Source organism: Blennius ocellaris (genome assembly GCF_963422515.1).
Source record: "Blennius ocellaris genome assembly, chromosome: 21".
NCBI lineage: Eukaryota > Metazoa > Chordata > Actinopteri > Blenniiformes > Blenniidae > Blennius > Blennius ocellaris.
The window spans coordinates 3,973,108-3,988,260 of NC_137670.1; the positions used below are offsets into that span (position 1 = coordinate 3,973,108).

The 15,153-nt window shown below is 44.6% G+C and overlaps 1 protein-coding gene and 1 pseudogene across 2 annotated transcripts; both read left to right on the forward strand.

Moving 5' to 3' along the window:
- The first annotated feature begins 1,752 nt into the window (after positions 1 to 1,752).
- On the forward strand, positions 1,753 to 3,616 carry LOC308145734 (peroxiredoxin-like 2A; annotated as a pseudogene). The gene is made up of 5 exons (XR_013937241.1): positions 1,753 to 1,926; positions 2,084 to 2,175; positions 2,701 to 2,841; positions 2,991 to 3,155; positions 3,268 to 3,616. The product of XR_013937241.1 is annotated as a peroxiredoxin-like 2A (transcript).
- Positions 3,617 to 5,001: 1,385 nt separating this feature from the next.
- LOC308145337 (PDZ domain-containing protein 7-like) lies at positions 5,002 to 14,900 on the forward strand (the record flags this gene model as incomplete). Its single annotated transcript, XM_080516729.1, has 16 exons — positions 5,002 to 5,164; positions 5,658 to 5,795; positions 5,883 to 6,057; positions 6,138 to 6,314; positions 7,332 to 7,479; positions 9,153 to 9,213; positions 9,299 to 9,476; positions 10,138 to 10,364; positions 10,440 to 10,604; positions 11,047 to 11,165; positions 11,240 to 11,331; positions 11,755 to 11,846; positions 12,157 to 12,228; positions 12,517 to 13,116; positions 13,914 to 14,014; positions 14,757 to 14,900. 16 exons carry the CDS (start codon positions 5,002 to 5,004, stop codon positions 14,898 to 14,900), a joined length of 2,652 nt encoding a protein of 883 aa, XP_080372855.1.
- Between the last annotated feature and the right edge of the window lie 253 nt (positions 14,901 to 15,153).

Sequence of the window (15,153 nt, forward strand, 5' to 3'; positions counted from 1 at the left end):
GGCGGCGGAAAGCACTGATGCAAAAGAGGAACATATGGTGAGGAGACGGTATATTCCTACAGTTTCCCCTTGTATCTCACAGAGGAGAGGAAAAGAGAGGAGAGGAAAGAAAGAAAAGGAGGAATCCCATGTTTGGTTCTCCTCAAAGCTTCAGACAGAGAGGAGACAGGCAGGAGCCAGAAAAGACAGGATTGTTGTGTTTCCCCAACTACTTTTCGTTCTTTACCAGAAGGCCGGTGGTCAATCTGAGGACTCCATCCTGATGGAGCCGCCATCAGCCTCACAGAGTGAAGACCGCCGACCAGACCAGACGACTGATGAAGACCGAGAAGAGAAACCCACGGAAACTGAACAGGCGGCACAACAATCGGACTCTTCCCGGCTTCCAGACCAGGAGAAGGTGGCTCATTCAGTCTACGGACTGTCAAGTTACAGTTTAAAAAAAAAGAGAGAGAGATTAAATTGACTGCGGTGTTTCCGTACTATTCAACTATTGGCTCTGGAAGAAACCAGACTCAGAGGCAGCAGATAGTAAAAGAGAAGGATGGAGGACAGAAAGAAACAAGATGATTAATGCACTGCTGACCTGCACTGATAATAAACTTCCAGTTCCGCTGTAGAAGGATGTTTACAGAGAAGAAACGGCAACATTATCATACAACTGTGTGAATGAGAAGTATAGGTCGAGGTCACGCTTGAACATCAATGTTTGTGGCATAAAAACCTCTTAACCCCACATTATTGACTGCTTTTACTTTTTTTTTTGGTTGTTGTTTTGGATGCAATCATTGCTGGTGTGGTTGAAGACAGTACTTTAATGCTTTTCAACTCATTTCAGGAGAGTGAAGCCGAGAGCGACCCTGCGGCGGAGGGAACGACGAGACCTCCGACTTCACAAGAGGATCTGGAAAATTATCCACCTGACGAGGACGAGTCCCGGCAGAAGGTCGAGATTTGATTTAGTTGTTTAAAACACAACATTTGTGTCACACACTATATAAATAAAAATATATTGTATCGTGTTGCTTTTCAGGGTGGAGCAGAAGAAGCAGACCTCACTTGATTAAACCACCAACATGAGATAATTAACGTTGCTCATTCTACATTTGTGTGTGTTTTTAGCATCTTTGATGTTTACCGAGACTTATTTAAACCATTAAAAAGCTTAAAACTTGCTCTAACAAACTAAGAACATGGTGTGAGCTCCCTGGAGTCTTGTGTAAGTTTCATTCAGGGGCAGAAACACTCAGTGTGACAAAGCCTCCTGGGAAATCCACAGATTTCAGTTGATTATAAACTTTAACCCATTCAGTAGATGCAAGAGAAATGTTGCACAAATATCAGAACAGGCAAATTAATATGACTGTACATTGATGAGTAACTGACTGTTTTTGGCTTTAAATCTACTTTAATTAATAAATCGCTGTTACCAGGTTTGCTTTCTTGTTTGACTTTTGGTCGAATCACGCTGCAGTTGATCTTTACTGACCTTTGAACTGGAAGAGGAGGAGACACTCTGGCGCACTCTGTATTGAGTTTTTCCTCTGTATCTCCAGGCTGCATGACGAGGTCACAGATTTTTTTTTTTAAATCAGCTTTAATCACGACTTGTGACCAGTGTTTCCATCCAGAACTTCGAGGAGGAAAGGGGGCTGGGTTTAGGAAACTCTGGACTGGATTTCAGACGCGTCCTTTTACGCAGAGGCGCAGTCTGAAGAGTCCGTGCGTCCTGGTGACGATTCCTAGAGAATGAAGTGAGTTAAAACGGAAGGACAATGGCTCTTACGCTGATAGGAAACTCCGTGGCTACAGTCGGCGGTGTGATCACCAATGTCATGAATTTTGTGACGGATTTGTTTCTGACTCCGCCGCGTAGAGCGGCGCTCAAATACTTAGAGGACACCCAACTAAAAACCTTGACAGGAGGTAAGTCATTACAACTTTTTTTTATCCTCTTAAAAGAACTCAATAGATTTATTATTATAATTTTTAATGTGAGCCTGTTGAATGCAGCCTTTGTTCAGCAGGAATTTGTTAAGCGTGTTGCTCAACTCGCAGCCTTTCACCCGATTTCTCTCCTCAGATTCACAGACGATCAGAGCCAAACGTCTGTGGGACACAACCGGGGCGGTCATCATGGCTGTGCGCCGGCCCGGATGATTTCTGTGCAGAGAGGTGAGGAAGAGGAGGAGGAGGAGTGTTCAAAAACAAGACACTGATTTTTTTTTTTCCTTTTGGAATTTTTTTTATAATTCACCCACACGAGAAAACAAACTACCTTGCCTTGTTCACTGTGTTTCATTTGGCATTTCAAAACCCCAAACCCCTGCAGTTTCAGTTTTCATTTTCTTCCACACCAGGATAGGCGTTTCTCAAAAATGAACAAGAATTCCATGAGAAAATGCAACGTGGATGCAAAACACTTTAAAATGAATTTATGGACATTTTCTTTCCACGAGTCAAGAAGAAAAGAAAAAAAAAGAAATAGTTTGACAAACACTGGTTTGTTTTAAATCTGCCAAAAGATGCAACATTATCATTGAGCTTTGTAAATGGTCAACATAATCTTATATTGGGTAAAGCCGAATAGTTTGAAATCACATATTTAAGATTTGTTGTCAACTAGGCAAGGCCAACTTTAGAATATATGGAGCTGAATTCACGCCTAAAACTACATTAAGTGTTCATGTGAACTTGCAGGAGGCTGCAGAGCTGTCCTCTCTAAAACCTCAGCTCGATGAGCTCGGGGTTCCCCTGTACGCGGTGGTGAAGGAGGACGTCGGTACCGAGGTCCAGGAGTTCAGATCCTACTTCAACGGGGAGATCTTCCTGGATGAAACGGTGGAGTTCTTACTTTCTGTATTGAATCGGTCTATTGTGAGGTCATCCTGCGCCTGATATACCGAGGTTTTCCCTCTTAATTAGACGAACACCCAATGCACTTGAAGGCCTGCAGAATGTGTGAGGAATCGGTTGGTTCTGGTTCACAGAGGCGGTTTTATGGACCCCGTGAGAGGAAGATGGGTCTGCTGGGCTTCCTGCGTGCCGGGGTGTGGATGAGCGGCCTGAGGGCCTTCAAGAAGGGCTTCATGGGAAACATTCTTGGAGAGGGATTCGTCCTCGGTGGCGTCTTTGTCATCGGCCGTGAATATCAGGTACAACCAACCGACAGCGAAGCGATGACTTTTAAAGGTTGCAGTGAGTTGATTCAGTCATATTGCATTTGAAAGGGAAGTGAAGGCAGCATCTCATTGTGTTTTCCTGCAGGGGATACTTCTGGAGCACAGAGAGATTGAGTTTGGAGATAAAGTCAACACCGAAGACGTCATCCATGCTGCAACGAGAATAGCACAGGAACTTACATCCTTTGAATAGAACCCTTGGTTTTTGTTCGGGGCAAAAACTGAATGTTTGGTTTGTGAACGTGTTTAATGCACTGAAGTGTTTTGCAGTGTGACTGTGTAGAAGAGACTGAACGTGTTCATGATGGTCTGTCTTTAAACTCTTTGGAGGAAGCGGACCTGATATTTAACTTTCAGCTTTCTGTTTCTCTCAGTGCTGCTGCAGAGCTCTATAAGGAAGATTCTGAGCAATAAAATGCATTTTCTGTTCTGTGCACTTTCTTTGTTTTTGATTGTTCAGATTTTGCATGTACCCTACAACACACTTGAATATTTAATACCTCAAATCTTGAAAATGTAATTCATACATACAAATCCTTTTGTTGATCATCTATATAAATTATTACATTTGTATTTCACAAAAATACATTTACACAAAACTATTCTATATCCAATTTATATACATACATTCGTCATATTTATAGTCTAACATTCCTGAAAAGGGGTAGGAAGAAGTAAAACTTGAAAACTTGGTCATTCATTTTATGAACTAAGCTAAAAAAACCAACTAATCAATAGTCGATAAATAAAAGTCTTGGCTGCACGGATTAACTGATTTAAGTTAAAAATAAATTGCATGTATAAAGGTGCCCTGCTGTCAGTTGATTGACGTGTCAGTTGTCCAATTTAGATCCTTTTAACAGGATACAATGTAGCCAATCGACGTGGTTGTGGGCGGGGCTTCTGTGACGTCAGAGGCGCTCGAGCCAGGCGCTCCGAGACGCTTCACACAAACATGGACACTGCGAGGCACTCCGTGAAGACTGTGGATCTTTTCAAAACGTGGGATTTGTTTTAAAAGCCATCGTGGGGACTTCAGAGTTCAAGAAAACATTTGAAGAGTCTGCTTGTGTTCTGGAGCAGGGAGTAAAAATGCGTGGTGAGTATTTGCGTATTTACGCAAGATATTTCACACAAAAAATTTTTTCCCAGAATTTAAGCCAAATTAACGAGGGAATAAAGAAGGATAATGATATCTGTTCCCTCTAGTTAAAATAGGTTTGACGCCTTTTTTGTTGTTGTTTTTTGGGGTGCTGTCCAGGGTGCTGAAGGAACCTGGGGGAACCCCCATCACGCTCGTCACGGGTTAACTTTAGTGACGTGTAACCATGGTAACGATACCATGTGACATGCTGACTCTCAACTGGGTCAGGCTTGACTTAAATAAACCCTTTAAATCCTATTTCCAACTTCACCCGCAGCCACAAATCGCCAGTTTGTTGTGCGAGTTGACTGAGTAAATAGAGCTAATTGGCACACCTTTATGTGTTTTTAGAAAAGGAGTGGATTCTTTTCTTTACACCACCTTTTCTTTTTGCAGATGTAGAAAGGTGAGAGATGCAACATGGGCGTGCATGGCTCAAAGTGTGACTCCATGACACCGGGGAGTCAGTTATCATGCTACACAGCAGCAGCGTTCATCCGTGAGTCAGATTCACTGAAACAAAACCCCCCTGCATGCACTCAAAAGTCGCCTCCGCGACTGCCCGCTATTCCAAACATGAGCTTAAGAATACTTTCACCGTCAGGCTCCTCCACCTGGAGCTGAGCACACACACTCCAGGTGGAGTGTGTGTGAAAGGAGACCCCAGCAGCCTCCATGGCTCACTCGTCAGACCCGTCCCGCTGGGAGAAGACCCCCGCGACCCACGGGTCACACACAGCCACGCGCAACCTCTTACGGAAGAAGGAGCAGCGGCGGCGTGGAATCCGATCCTCCTCACCGATGGGCCGGGTCATTCTCATCAACTCTCCCGTGGACGGTGAGGAGGCACGGAATTGCTTGCGTGGTCTATGTTACAATAATGCTGTAGATCAAAGAGAGAGTCTGTGTTGTTTGTTTGTTTTTTAATGACGGTTGACCACAAACCTCAGACATCAACACTAAAAGACACACAAGAGTCACAACAGAAACACCAGAGACAATTAAACCATTGATAGTGAAATGAAAAACCTAACCTGATGTGAGTAAGCCAAGCAATCCTCCACCAACCAGTTGTGCTTTTATGTAGCTGGGTTGCTTACTGAAAATTGTTTACTAATTTTAAGCCTTGAAACTCAAAGGTGTCGTGTAGATTTGATGTCCTATTTTTTGAAAGAAAATGTGTTATCAGTCTTGAAACTTGAATTTGACCTTTGTGCTACTTTCTCTCACGCTGTATGTTTGCATCTTACCGTCAGGCCCCACCAATACAGCTGTTGCAGGAAATATCCGCAAATTGTCCTCTTGACGTTTGACTTCGGTGCCGTTCACAGGTGGAGACGATAGCGAGGACCTCCACACAATCACAGTGGATAAAAGCGTGGACGGGAAGCTGGGATTCAGCGTGCGTGGAGGCTCCGAGCACGGCCTCAGCATTTTCGTCAGTAAGGTGGAGGACAACAGCACGGCAGGTAATGGCTGAAAACCACAGACGCCAGATGCCATCAAATGTTACGAGGCACGGTGTCCACGTGCGTCCGTTCTGTGGTTGTGTCCAGAGGAAGCCGGCCTGCTGGTCGGAGACAAACTGGTGGAGGTGAATGGCGTCAGCCTGGAGAGCATCACCATGAGCAGCGCTGTCAAAGTCCTGACGGGCAACAACAGACTGAGGATGGTCGTGAGGCGCGTTGGGAAAGTTCCCGGCATCCGCTACTCCAAGGAGAAGACGACCTGGTGATACAGCAGCATTATTTTTCCACGCTGCCACTGTGCGATAAATGTCAAACCAAACGGTCGTCGTGTGTATTTGCCAGGGTGGACCTGATACACCGACGCATGGTGGTGGAGGAGAGCGGGCGGACGCCCTCAGAGGCCAGCTCTGGTAGCGCTCTCCGGAGGATCGTCCACCTTTACACCACCTCCGATGATTACTGCCTGGGCTTCAATATACGTGGAGGGAAGGAGTTCGGTCTGGGCATCTATGTTTCAAAGTAGGTAACGACACAAGAGCGAAAAGGCTGCAAACAAAAAAGTACCTGAAACAGATGTTTATGTCACTTTGTGATAAAGTTTTGCATAACATTTTGCCTAAAATGGCATTGATGACATTTCATAACTATAATGTAAAATAGGACATTTTATTGCTCTTTATCGGTTGCCAGCAGCTGTTTTAAACAGATTTCCCTTTTTTTGGCAACTTTAACTGAGTCATCCATTTTTTTTTTTCAAAACCATTTTGACTCAGCTATTTTTGTTTTGTCTTTTCTTTTTTGCCTGTGTTTTACGTTCTTTTTGTGGCTTGAACATTTTTTTTTTTCATTTTAGCTGTTTGACCATTTTGAAGTTTTGCCAACTTGCTTTACCTGTTTTTTTTGCCATTAGTTTTTTTATTTGTTGTAGTTCAAGACATTTTTAGCAATTTTAAATGTTTTTATATATTTCTTGAACACATTTATGCATAGAACATACAAAAGCTGGTGCTAATTGTCTTTATTTGGAACTATGTAAATCAGGAGTGTCAAACACGTGTTACACATGGCCATAAACAGCTCAGTTTCATGTCGAGCGGGCTGAACCAGTAAAATAATGTCATAATAACATTTAAATTTGAACTTTAAAGTTGATGAAAATGTCTTTATTCTTGCAAAACAAAACAATTAAAACCAAAAATTTAAACAATCTCAACATAAAGCCAATTTTGATGATACCTTCTGGTGCAAAATACTGTGAAATAACAAACAAAAAAAAAATTCAATTTCAGCCTCAGATATCTTAGCTCGGGTCTCAGTGTTATCTTGTGTCCACTACTCTTAAGAAATCTGTTTCTTAATGTTTTCTTGGCGGCTTGGCCTGATTGGAGCCTCTTGGACCTTAAGCTTCACACCCATGATTTTATTGTCATTGGTTCAGTAAGCTGTCTAAAACTCTGCAACTTTACATATCCGATGCCAGGAACATCGGCACGGCCAGCAAGTGTTTGAAAATAAACAGCTTGCTGTGGTTTTCAGACTGGATCCTGGCGGCCTGGCCGAGCAGAACGGGATTAAGATGGGGGACCAGATCCTGGCTGCCAACGGGGTGAGCTTCGAGGACATCAGCCACAGCAACGCGGTGGAGGTGCTGAAGAGCCACACACACATCATGCTGACCATCAAGGTGACCACACACAGACGGTTTCACTATTCTGGGAAAATCTTGTTAACCCCTAAAGTGTACCGTATAAGTCACATGAGCGGTAAAATACCTAGAAAATGACATAGTTGTTTATGTGGGTGTGTTATTTCCGATCACCAGCAGCAACAATTTCCTGAGAAAGAGAGAGAGAAAAACTGCAGGAGACACATAGATGAAACTTCCTACTTTCAATAAGTGATGCTGATTCAATCTGGTTATGAAACCTCAAGGCATTCATAGAAACTTCATGAAATATATTTTTGTATTAGTTCTGTACTGTACTCATTGCATGCAGCCGTTAACAATAAAAAATTCATATACCATTGATTCATAAAAGATAACATAAATTATATTATTACTTATTCAAAAAAGGTCTTGCCATTTTCTTACCTGTAAATTTAATATGAAAATTTAAGTTGTGGCTTAAAGCTGTTGCAAAAGCGATGTTTCAAATGTGGTTTTACTTTATTGTGTATAAACAACTCAAAACATTTCAAGAGGCCTCAAAAAGATTAATTGTGTCTGATTGTAGTTAAACATTGAAGTATTTAAGTCCAATTGAGAACTTGTACTTAAGTTAAGTAACTTTTGTTTCTGTACTTTGACTGATCGAAAGAATGTAATAATTTTTTTAGCATTAAAGCTTCCAGTGCTTCAGTTAAACCAAGGGTGTCAAACTTGACATGGTGCTGTCAGGGGGAGGTTGTAAAAACATGAATAATGCAAGCAGCTTTAGTGGAAGGTTCTTGTAATTGTTTGGTTTTGTGTAAAATAGACATTTTTATCTCATTCGCTCTGCTACAACAAATACAAAGTTTAAAGCCTCAATTTAACGGTCATTATGGAGCTTTATTAATCAGAAAAATTTAGAAAAATTAAACAAAAGGCGTAAAGTGAACATCAGGAAGCACCCGGTTTCTATAAAAAGCTACTTTTATGAAAAATGATGTCTCAGTTTATCCAGGAATTACAAAAACGTGCGACATAATCATAGAAAATGTGCCATTTGTCAGTATGATGTCACATTTAGATGGACAGTTTGTTAATTTTGGACTATTATGAGGATGTTTGCTGTGAACGTCGGGTCCACGAGGCCATGACGCGTTCCGTTCCAACTCCTTGTTATCAGAAAGTGCATCAGCTCTTTCATTAATGCCTCAGTCAGATGACCCGTCCTGGATTACCTGACCTGACGGGTACCTTTAATCTCGAGTCGTCTCACGCCCGCCACAAAGCAAACACAGACTCGCCCGGGCTCCTGTGCGGCCGGGCCGACAGCTGGCACGCAGTCGTAATATTCCTCGCTCACTTTACTTGTCGGAGCTTGGGTTTCGCGCTGCGAAAAATAGCCAGGCCGTGTGCATTATTCACCAGGTGGCCGGGGATCGGGTGCTGATCAAAGCATAGAGGCGGCGTTTTGTGCGAGTTTTGTTTTGGGGATCTTTCCCTCTCTCCCTCTCTCCCGTCAGGAGTTCAGAAAGCATCCCAGCTATCAAAGGTTAGACGTGCTCTTGTGCGTGGTCAATGACAAAGAATTGCTTGTTTTGATCCTCTTCATGGTTCTAGGGTTACTGATTATTGAATATGGAGATCCCATAAAAGTTTCAAGCGCTCCACACCAGCTCATTTGCATATCCGCGTCCATATCTCCGCAGGAAGCAGGACGATACCCCGCGTATAAAGAGATGGTGGCGGAATACATGTGGCTCAATAAACGTACGTATACAAAGCTGCCATCCCTTCATCCAATGTGCGTCTTTCTCTTTTTTTGAGTGCGTGTTCGTCTTGGTTTCGCCCTCAGTGGCCAACGGCGCTCAGACGTCCTCGTCCCAGGGTTCCCACTCCAACTCTTCAGCCTCGTCTCTGTCGTCTGGGACTCCGGTCAGCTCGCTGAGCGGCCTGTCGCAGGTCATGTTCCCGCCCAGCCTGCCGTTTGGATCCGACATGGTGGACGTCTGCATCTCCACTGAGGACCAGAGGTCAGGATCTCCAAATGAAATTCAAATGGAGCCGCAAAACCAGGTTCACCTTTAAAATGAGGCGAACTCATTTCATTCCATTTTCAGCTGGTTTGACATATTTTGACATATAAGCTTTTGAACGATTTTTGGTTGAGTTGTCCATGTTTTCCTCCTCATTTTCAAGCTTTTTTTTGTTTTAGCAAGTCGGGACATTTTCAGTTATTTTTGCTGGTTTTACAATTTTCCCCATTTTTCGGTGCGTTTAGTGATTTTTCCCAATTTATTAATTTTCTAAAGCCCTTTTTTATCCAAGAGTTAAGAGTCCTTTTGAAAATGGCGGGTGTATAAATGTGCTAAAAATGAGCTTCAGGGAGCCGTTGTAGAATGGCTACAGAGCCACATGTGGCTCCAGAAGTTGCAGGTTGCAAAGATCAGTCTTATCGCAAATCGTAAAGTATGAGTCTGAACATGAGACAAACTTCTTTTTCAAGAAAAAGGTTTTGAAAAAGTGTTGTTGTCATGCTGAGTTGTGCATAAATACAGTGGCAAGAATCTGTGCACTGAGCACCATGGTGAATTAAATGCCTACAGCCAGGAGGTCATACCTTAACTAAAAATAACCCCACTCGATTCTCCAGTGAAGGAAAATCTGTTCTCAACGCAGCATTCGTATGTTCAGGTCAGAGTCTGAGCGAACGGAGACGGCCATCCAGACGGACCTTCCCTCACAGAGAGGCGGTGCGGACACCACTCGCAGCCTGGGCCGCACCACTCTGCTCAAGGACACCGTCATCCGCGGAGAGGAGGCCCGGGGGAGCGGGGAGTCCACCAAGACCGCCGTGCTTCTGGCCCTGAGCCGGCCGAGCCGGCCCATCAGCAGGTCGCAGAGCCAAGTCACGGTGGCAGGTACGTCGGCAGCATTAAGAAATAGATGGCGTGGCGCGCAAGGGATGAACGTGCCGCTCGTGCATTCCGCCACAGAGATCAAGCAGAAGAAGGAGAAGAAGCAAAAAGGGAAGCACCCGGAGGAGAAGAGCCCCCTGCAACGCTCCAAGACCTTCGTCAACTTGCTCTTCAAGGGGGGGCGCAAGAGAGACGCCTCTCGAGGGCGCTCCAAGTCTCCTTCCGCGAACAAGGGTGGCAAAGGTTTGGCTTGAGTTCATAGGTTGAGCGAGTTCCATCCATCGCACACGTCACCACGAAATCACCCTGCAGCCCCGTGACAGCTGCTGGAAGTTAGATATCATTGTGTGTGTGTGGGTATACATGTCTGTAAAAACACAGAGAATGCAACAGCGATAGGAGAAGTTCTCTGGACATTTAATTGTATTTTGCACCAGAAAGTGTGGTGGTTGTAGTTATTTTCCATAGCTATCATTTGGTTTTTGTGAAAATATGGACATTTTTATCACGTATACTCTGCACCACATCGTAGAAGCTCTTTAAAGCTTAATTTTAAAAGGTTGCTATTGCGCCATTTTACCAGTGCGGCCCTCTCCAGATAAAACTGTTCTAAATGTGGCCTGTGAAACTAAACTGTGTGCGGTTAAATGTTCTCCACGCCGATTTCACACTGTGACGTGTTCAGAGGCGCGACAGGCCAGTGGTGCGACGCCAAATTCAGAGATGCTCGGGGTGGTGGAGGACATGGCCCGCAGGCTGCTGGGCGAGGAGGAGGTGGCTGTCGTGCTGGCAGCGTGTCGAAGGGTAGGCGGCTTCCTTCACCGAGACCACACTGTGAATTATGCCTGAAACTAAAGTCCTGATACCGCCTCTGGCAGTATGTGGCAGAGCGCTCGGTGGAGAACCTGATACGCCACCTGCTGGTCGTGCTGGACCGACCTGAAAAGCTGCTGCTGCTGAGGGAGGTCAGGTGTGTAGCTTGTGTTTAAAGGAAATGTGTACCGATAGATAAGGGACTCCTACTATAGTCAGAGAAGATTTTAAGTGTTTCTCATAGTGATCGGCTGCACATCCCACAAGTGCTTCTTTTTTTACGAATCTAACTAAACTGGAAATAATTTTAACAAGACCGGATGAGTTACCAGAAAGTTGTTGCAACATAAGTCATTTCATTTTTGTGATTAGTTTAGATTCGTCCAGTCCACGACCAGTGAATCTGCAGCTAAAATTAAACATTTACAGTTGATTTGATAGTTTAGGGCCACATCTCATGAATTGTTTTTTATACACCAACAAATCCTGGAGGATTTATCAGTGTGCTCATCTCCAATCCAAGCACAGAAGAGGACAATGTTCTGCAGTTTAGCTAAACTTTTTCTCCTCCGTTTGTCAGGATGCTGCTTCCTCCATCTGATCTGGGCGTGTTCAACCGCATGGTGACGTCGATAGAAGTCGAAGCCTACGACATCCTCAAGTATCGCTCAGGTGACTATAACAAGATGAGAGAAATCTGACTTTGCAGTTTTTCCTCACTGAAAATTTTATCAGATTAATTGCTCTTTTTCGGGTTCCTGAAAATGTGTCTGATCTTAAACGGAAAGACATTCTGTCGACCTCACAGAGGTGAATAATCATTAACTATGACATTCTGACATGACTTGTGTGTGTGTGTGTGTGTGTGTGTGTGTGTGTGTGTGTGTGTGTGTGTGTGTGTGTGTGTGTGTGTGTGTGTGTGTGTGTGTGTGTGTGTGTGTGTGTGTGTGTGTGTGTGTGTGTGTGTGTGTGTGTGTTTCAGTCAAAACTCCTCCTCTCCGCTCCCCCATTTCTGGCCGAGCACCCAAACGGCGCCTCATCACGCCCATCCCAGGTCAGTTCCTCCATCACTCTGTCATTCTTATGCAGTTCCCTCTATAAGAGGTTATAAAATCATCCACATTTATTTGTCTGTCTTGTGACAAAATACCTCAAAAACTAAGGAGTGGTTCTTCATAAGAATTTGTACACAGGTGCGAAGAACCCCAGTACATTTTGGTAGTGATCTGAAAGAATCTAATCAAAATAATGAATATTTGAGACAATAAGTTGTTAGATTGTCTCAGAATGAATTGGTGAAGTTCATGATGGATAAAACCTTCTTGCACTGTGTAAACCTCAGATTACAGAGGAGGCTTTGAGCTCCACAGCGCGGAGGAGGTGGAGAAGGAGAGCCACCTGCTGGAGGAGCTGGAGAAGCTCAGCGTGAGCGGACCTCGCCGGTCCGGAGAGACGCCCCAGACCTCCAGGTCCTTCACCCCGCTGCTGGACATACCGGTGGACGGATACGCCCCCGAACCCAGAGACCTCAGACCCCCCTCCGCCAGCCCGGCGCCCCCCAACTGGCTGCTGGCCCGCAGCAGCGACTTCCACCCTCCCCTCCGGACCGACATCGGCACCATCCGCTCCGTCCACTTCGACGAGGTGTCACTGCACTCCGCTTCGGACAAGGGGGACGTGAACTCAGAGAGGGGGCGCCCCCCTTTTAGAAACGGTCACGCGAAAGACAAAAAGGAAAAGGGTGGGGACGGAAGCAGGGAGAGCGTGTTCACGCTGCAGAGCGCCGCTCGCAGGAATCGGCCCTCGCTGTCGCAGGTGTTCGGCTCGAGTCCCGATCGACAGGCGAACGGGCATCGAGCGCCGCCGGAACACCAGCTGAACGGCAGAGAGACCCAATTCCAGCTCAAGACCGTCAGCATCTCCAAAACCAAGCAGTCACTGGGTAAATGGGTTTTGAGTAATTGTACTGTTGTGAGGGCAGAAAAGCGGAACACTACGCCACGCGATCTGCCGTGGCCACCAGCAGCCAAGTGCACTAAACACGTTTGACATATAGGATATACTGTGGCTGAGTTATAAGAACAGGTTGTCATCCAGCCGCCAGGTACTTTGATTTCTATCTCCCTCTGTTCAGAGGTCAAATTGTTCTTAGTCACATTCACCCTTTCACCTCAAAGGTGCCAAACGGTGGCAAATATGCATTTATCATTCATATAATGCTTTACCTTAATAAGCGTGTCACACAGTTGAGCTCACAGCATTAAAATCCCAAGTTCTTTGTAGAGTTTCCATGTTCTCCCTGTGCGTCGACGACCCGTCTTCGCCCATCGTCAGCTGGTATCGTCCGCTCCAAAGCTCCACGCCACCGGGTTTTATTAAAGCCCTGTAGAAGATGATTGGACATAAGAGCATCGGTCACATGCAGCTGCAATCCAAATCTTTGTAGCCTAAAACATTAAAATTGTAAAAATAAAAAAAAAGATTTAAAAGATTTGTAACCACAGTCAGATAACATTTGTGAGCAACTTGTGAGGTTTGGCGTCCTGCCTCGGGACACTTTGACACCAGATGAGGAATTGAATCATGAACTGAGCCACGGTCGCTTAGAGCAACTTAAAATCCCTTGTGAGTGTGACGTAGTAGATTAAGTAGATTCACCTGAAAACCTCTTCCGTCAACAAGATACTGCGTTACTTTCCACCTCTGGAGTAAATGCATGTTGTTGTTGTTATTGCGTAGGGATCAGCATTTCTGGTGGAATGGAGTCGAAGGTTCAGCCGGTGGTGAAGATTGAGAAGATCTTTCCTGGAGGAGCCGCTTCCACCTGCGAAGTGCTGAAGGTAACCAGACAGCCACAGACATGGGCTGGTGCATCGGGCACATTTTTTTTGGTTTCCATCAGTATACAACACTGACTCTTGATAATATTGCTTAATTAAACTTATATATATATATAAAAAAGGATTTTAGTGTATAATGCAGGGGTCTCCAACCCTGGTCCTTGAGGGCACCTGTCCTGCAGGTTTTTGCTCTCTCCCAGTTGCAACACACCTGATTGCAATGAGGGGCTCGTTACTGGGCTTTTTCACAACCTTGGTGATGACGTCATCATTAGATTCAGGTATGCTGAAGCAGGGAGAGAACAAAAACATGCAGGATAGGGGCCCTCGAGGACCAGGGTTGGCGACCCCTGATATAGACATTTTCATCACGTATATTCTGCAACACAACAGAGAAAAACTTTAAAAAGTTACCCACTCTGGATGAAATTGGACTGTTTGAACTCAAATGTGCTCGACATGCCTGATTTATGCTATTTCTCATGAGTAGACAGCAGATTTCCAAATCCATGTGGAAATAAGTATCTACGTAATATGGAAAAAAGTAACAATAATAAGTTACTTGTGTTTTTCTGCCAAATGTACACCATGTTTTGGAATAATTTACACATAAAACCTGCTTTGTTTTGTCTTTCACATACGTTTTAATGGCGTCTCTATGCACCTCACAGTTCATTTCTAACGGCGTGTTACCGACTCTGATCACTTCTGTCTCTGAATGACGCCTTGCTCTGTGTCCCAGGCTGGATTTGAGCTGGTTTCGGTGGACGGAGTCTCACTGCGAGGAGTCACACATCAACACGCCGTGGACGTGATCCGAAAAGCCTTCAGCAACAAGGCCAAAGACCCCATGGTGTTTGTGCTCAAAGTCCCCAAAGAGATTTGAGAGGAGGCGATCATCGGAAAAGTAGAACCATGACCCGCGGTTTATTAGCAGCTCAAGACACAGGCCAGGTGTGTCCTTTTGCCATTTTGTCTTAAAATTGAGAGAAACGAGGGACCACAGTGACTGGAAGCAGGTCAAAGGACAAAATAAGTATTGAACAACAGAAGAAATGGAATAAAACTTTCACAATGGCTTTTTTTTTGTGTGTGTATATCGAGAAATTGTGAGAGAAAATGTTGCTCCTTGTGCCTTA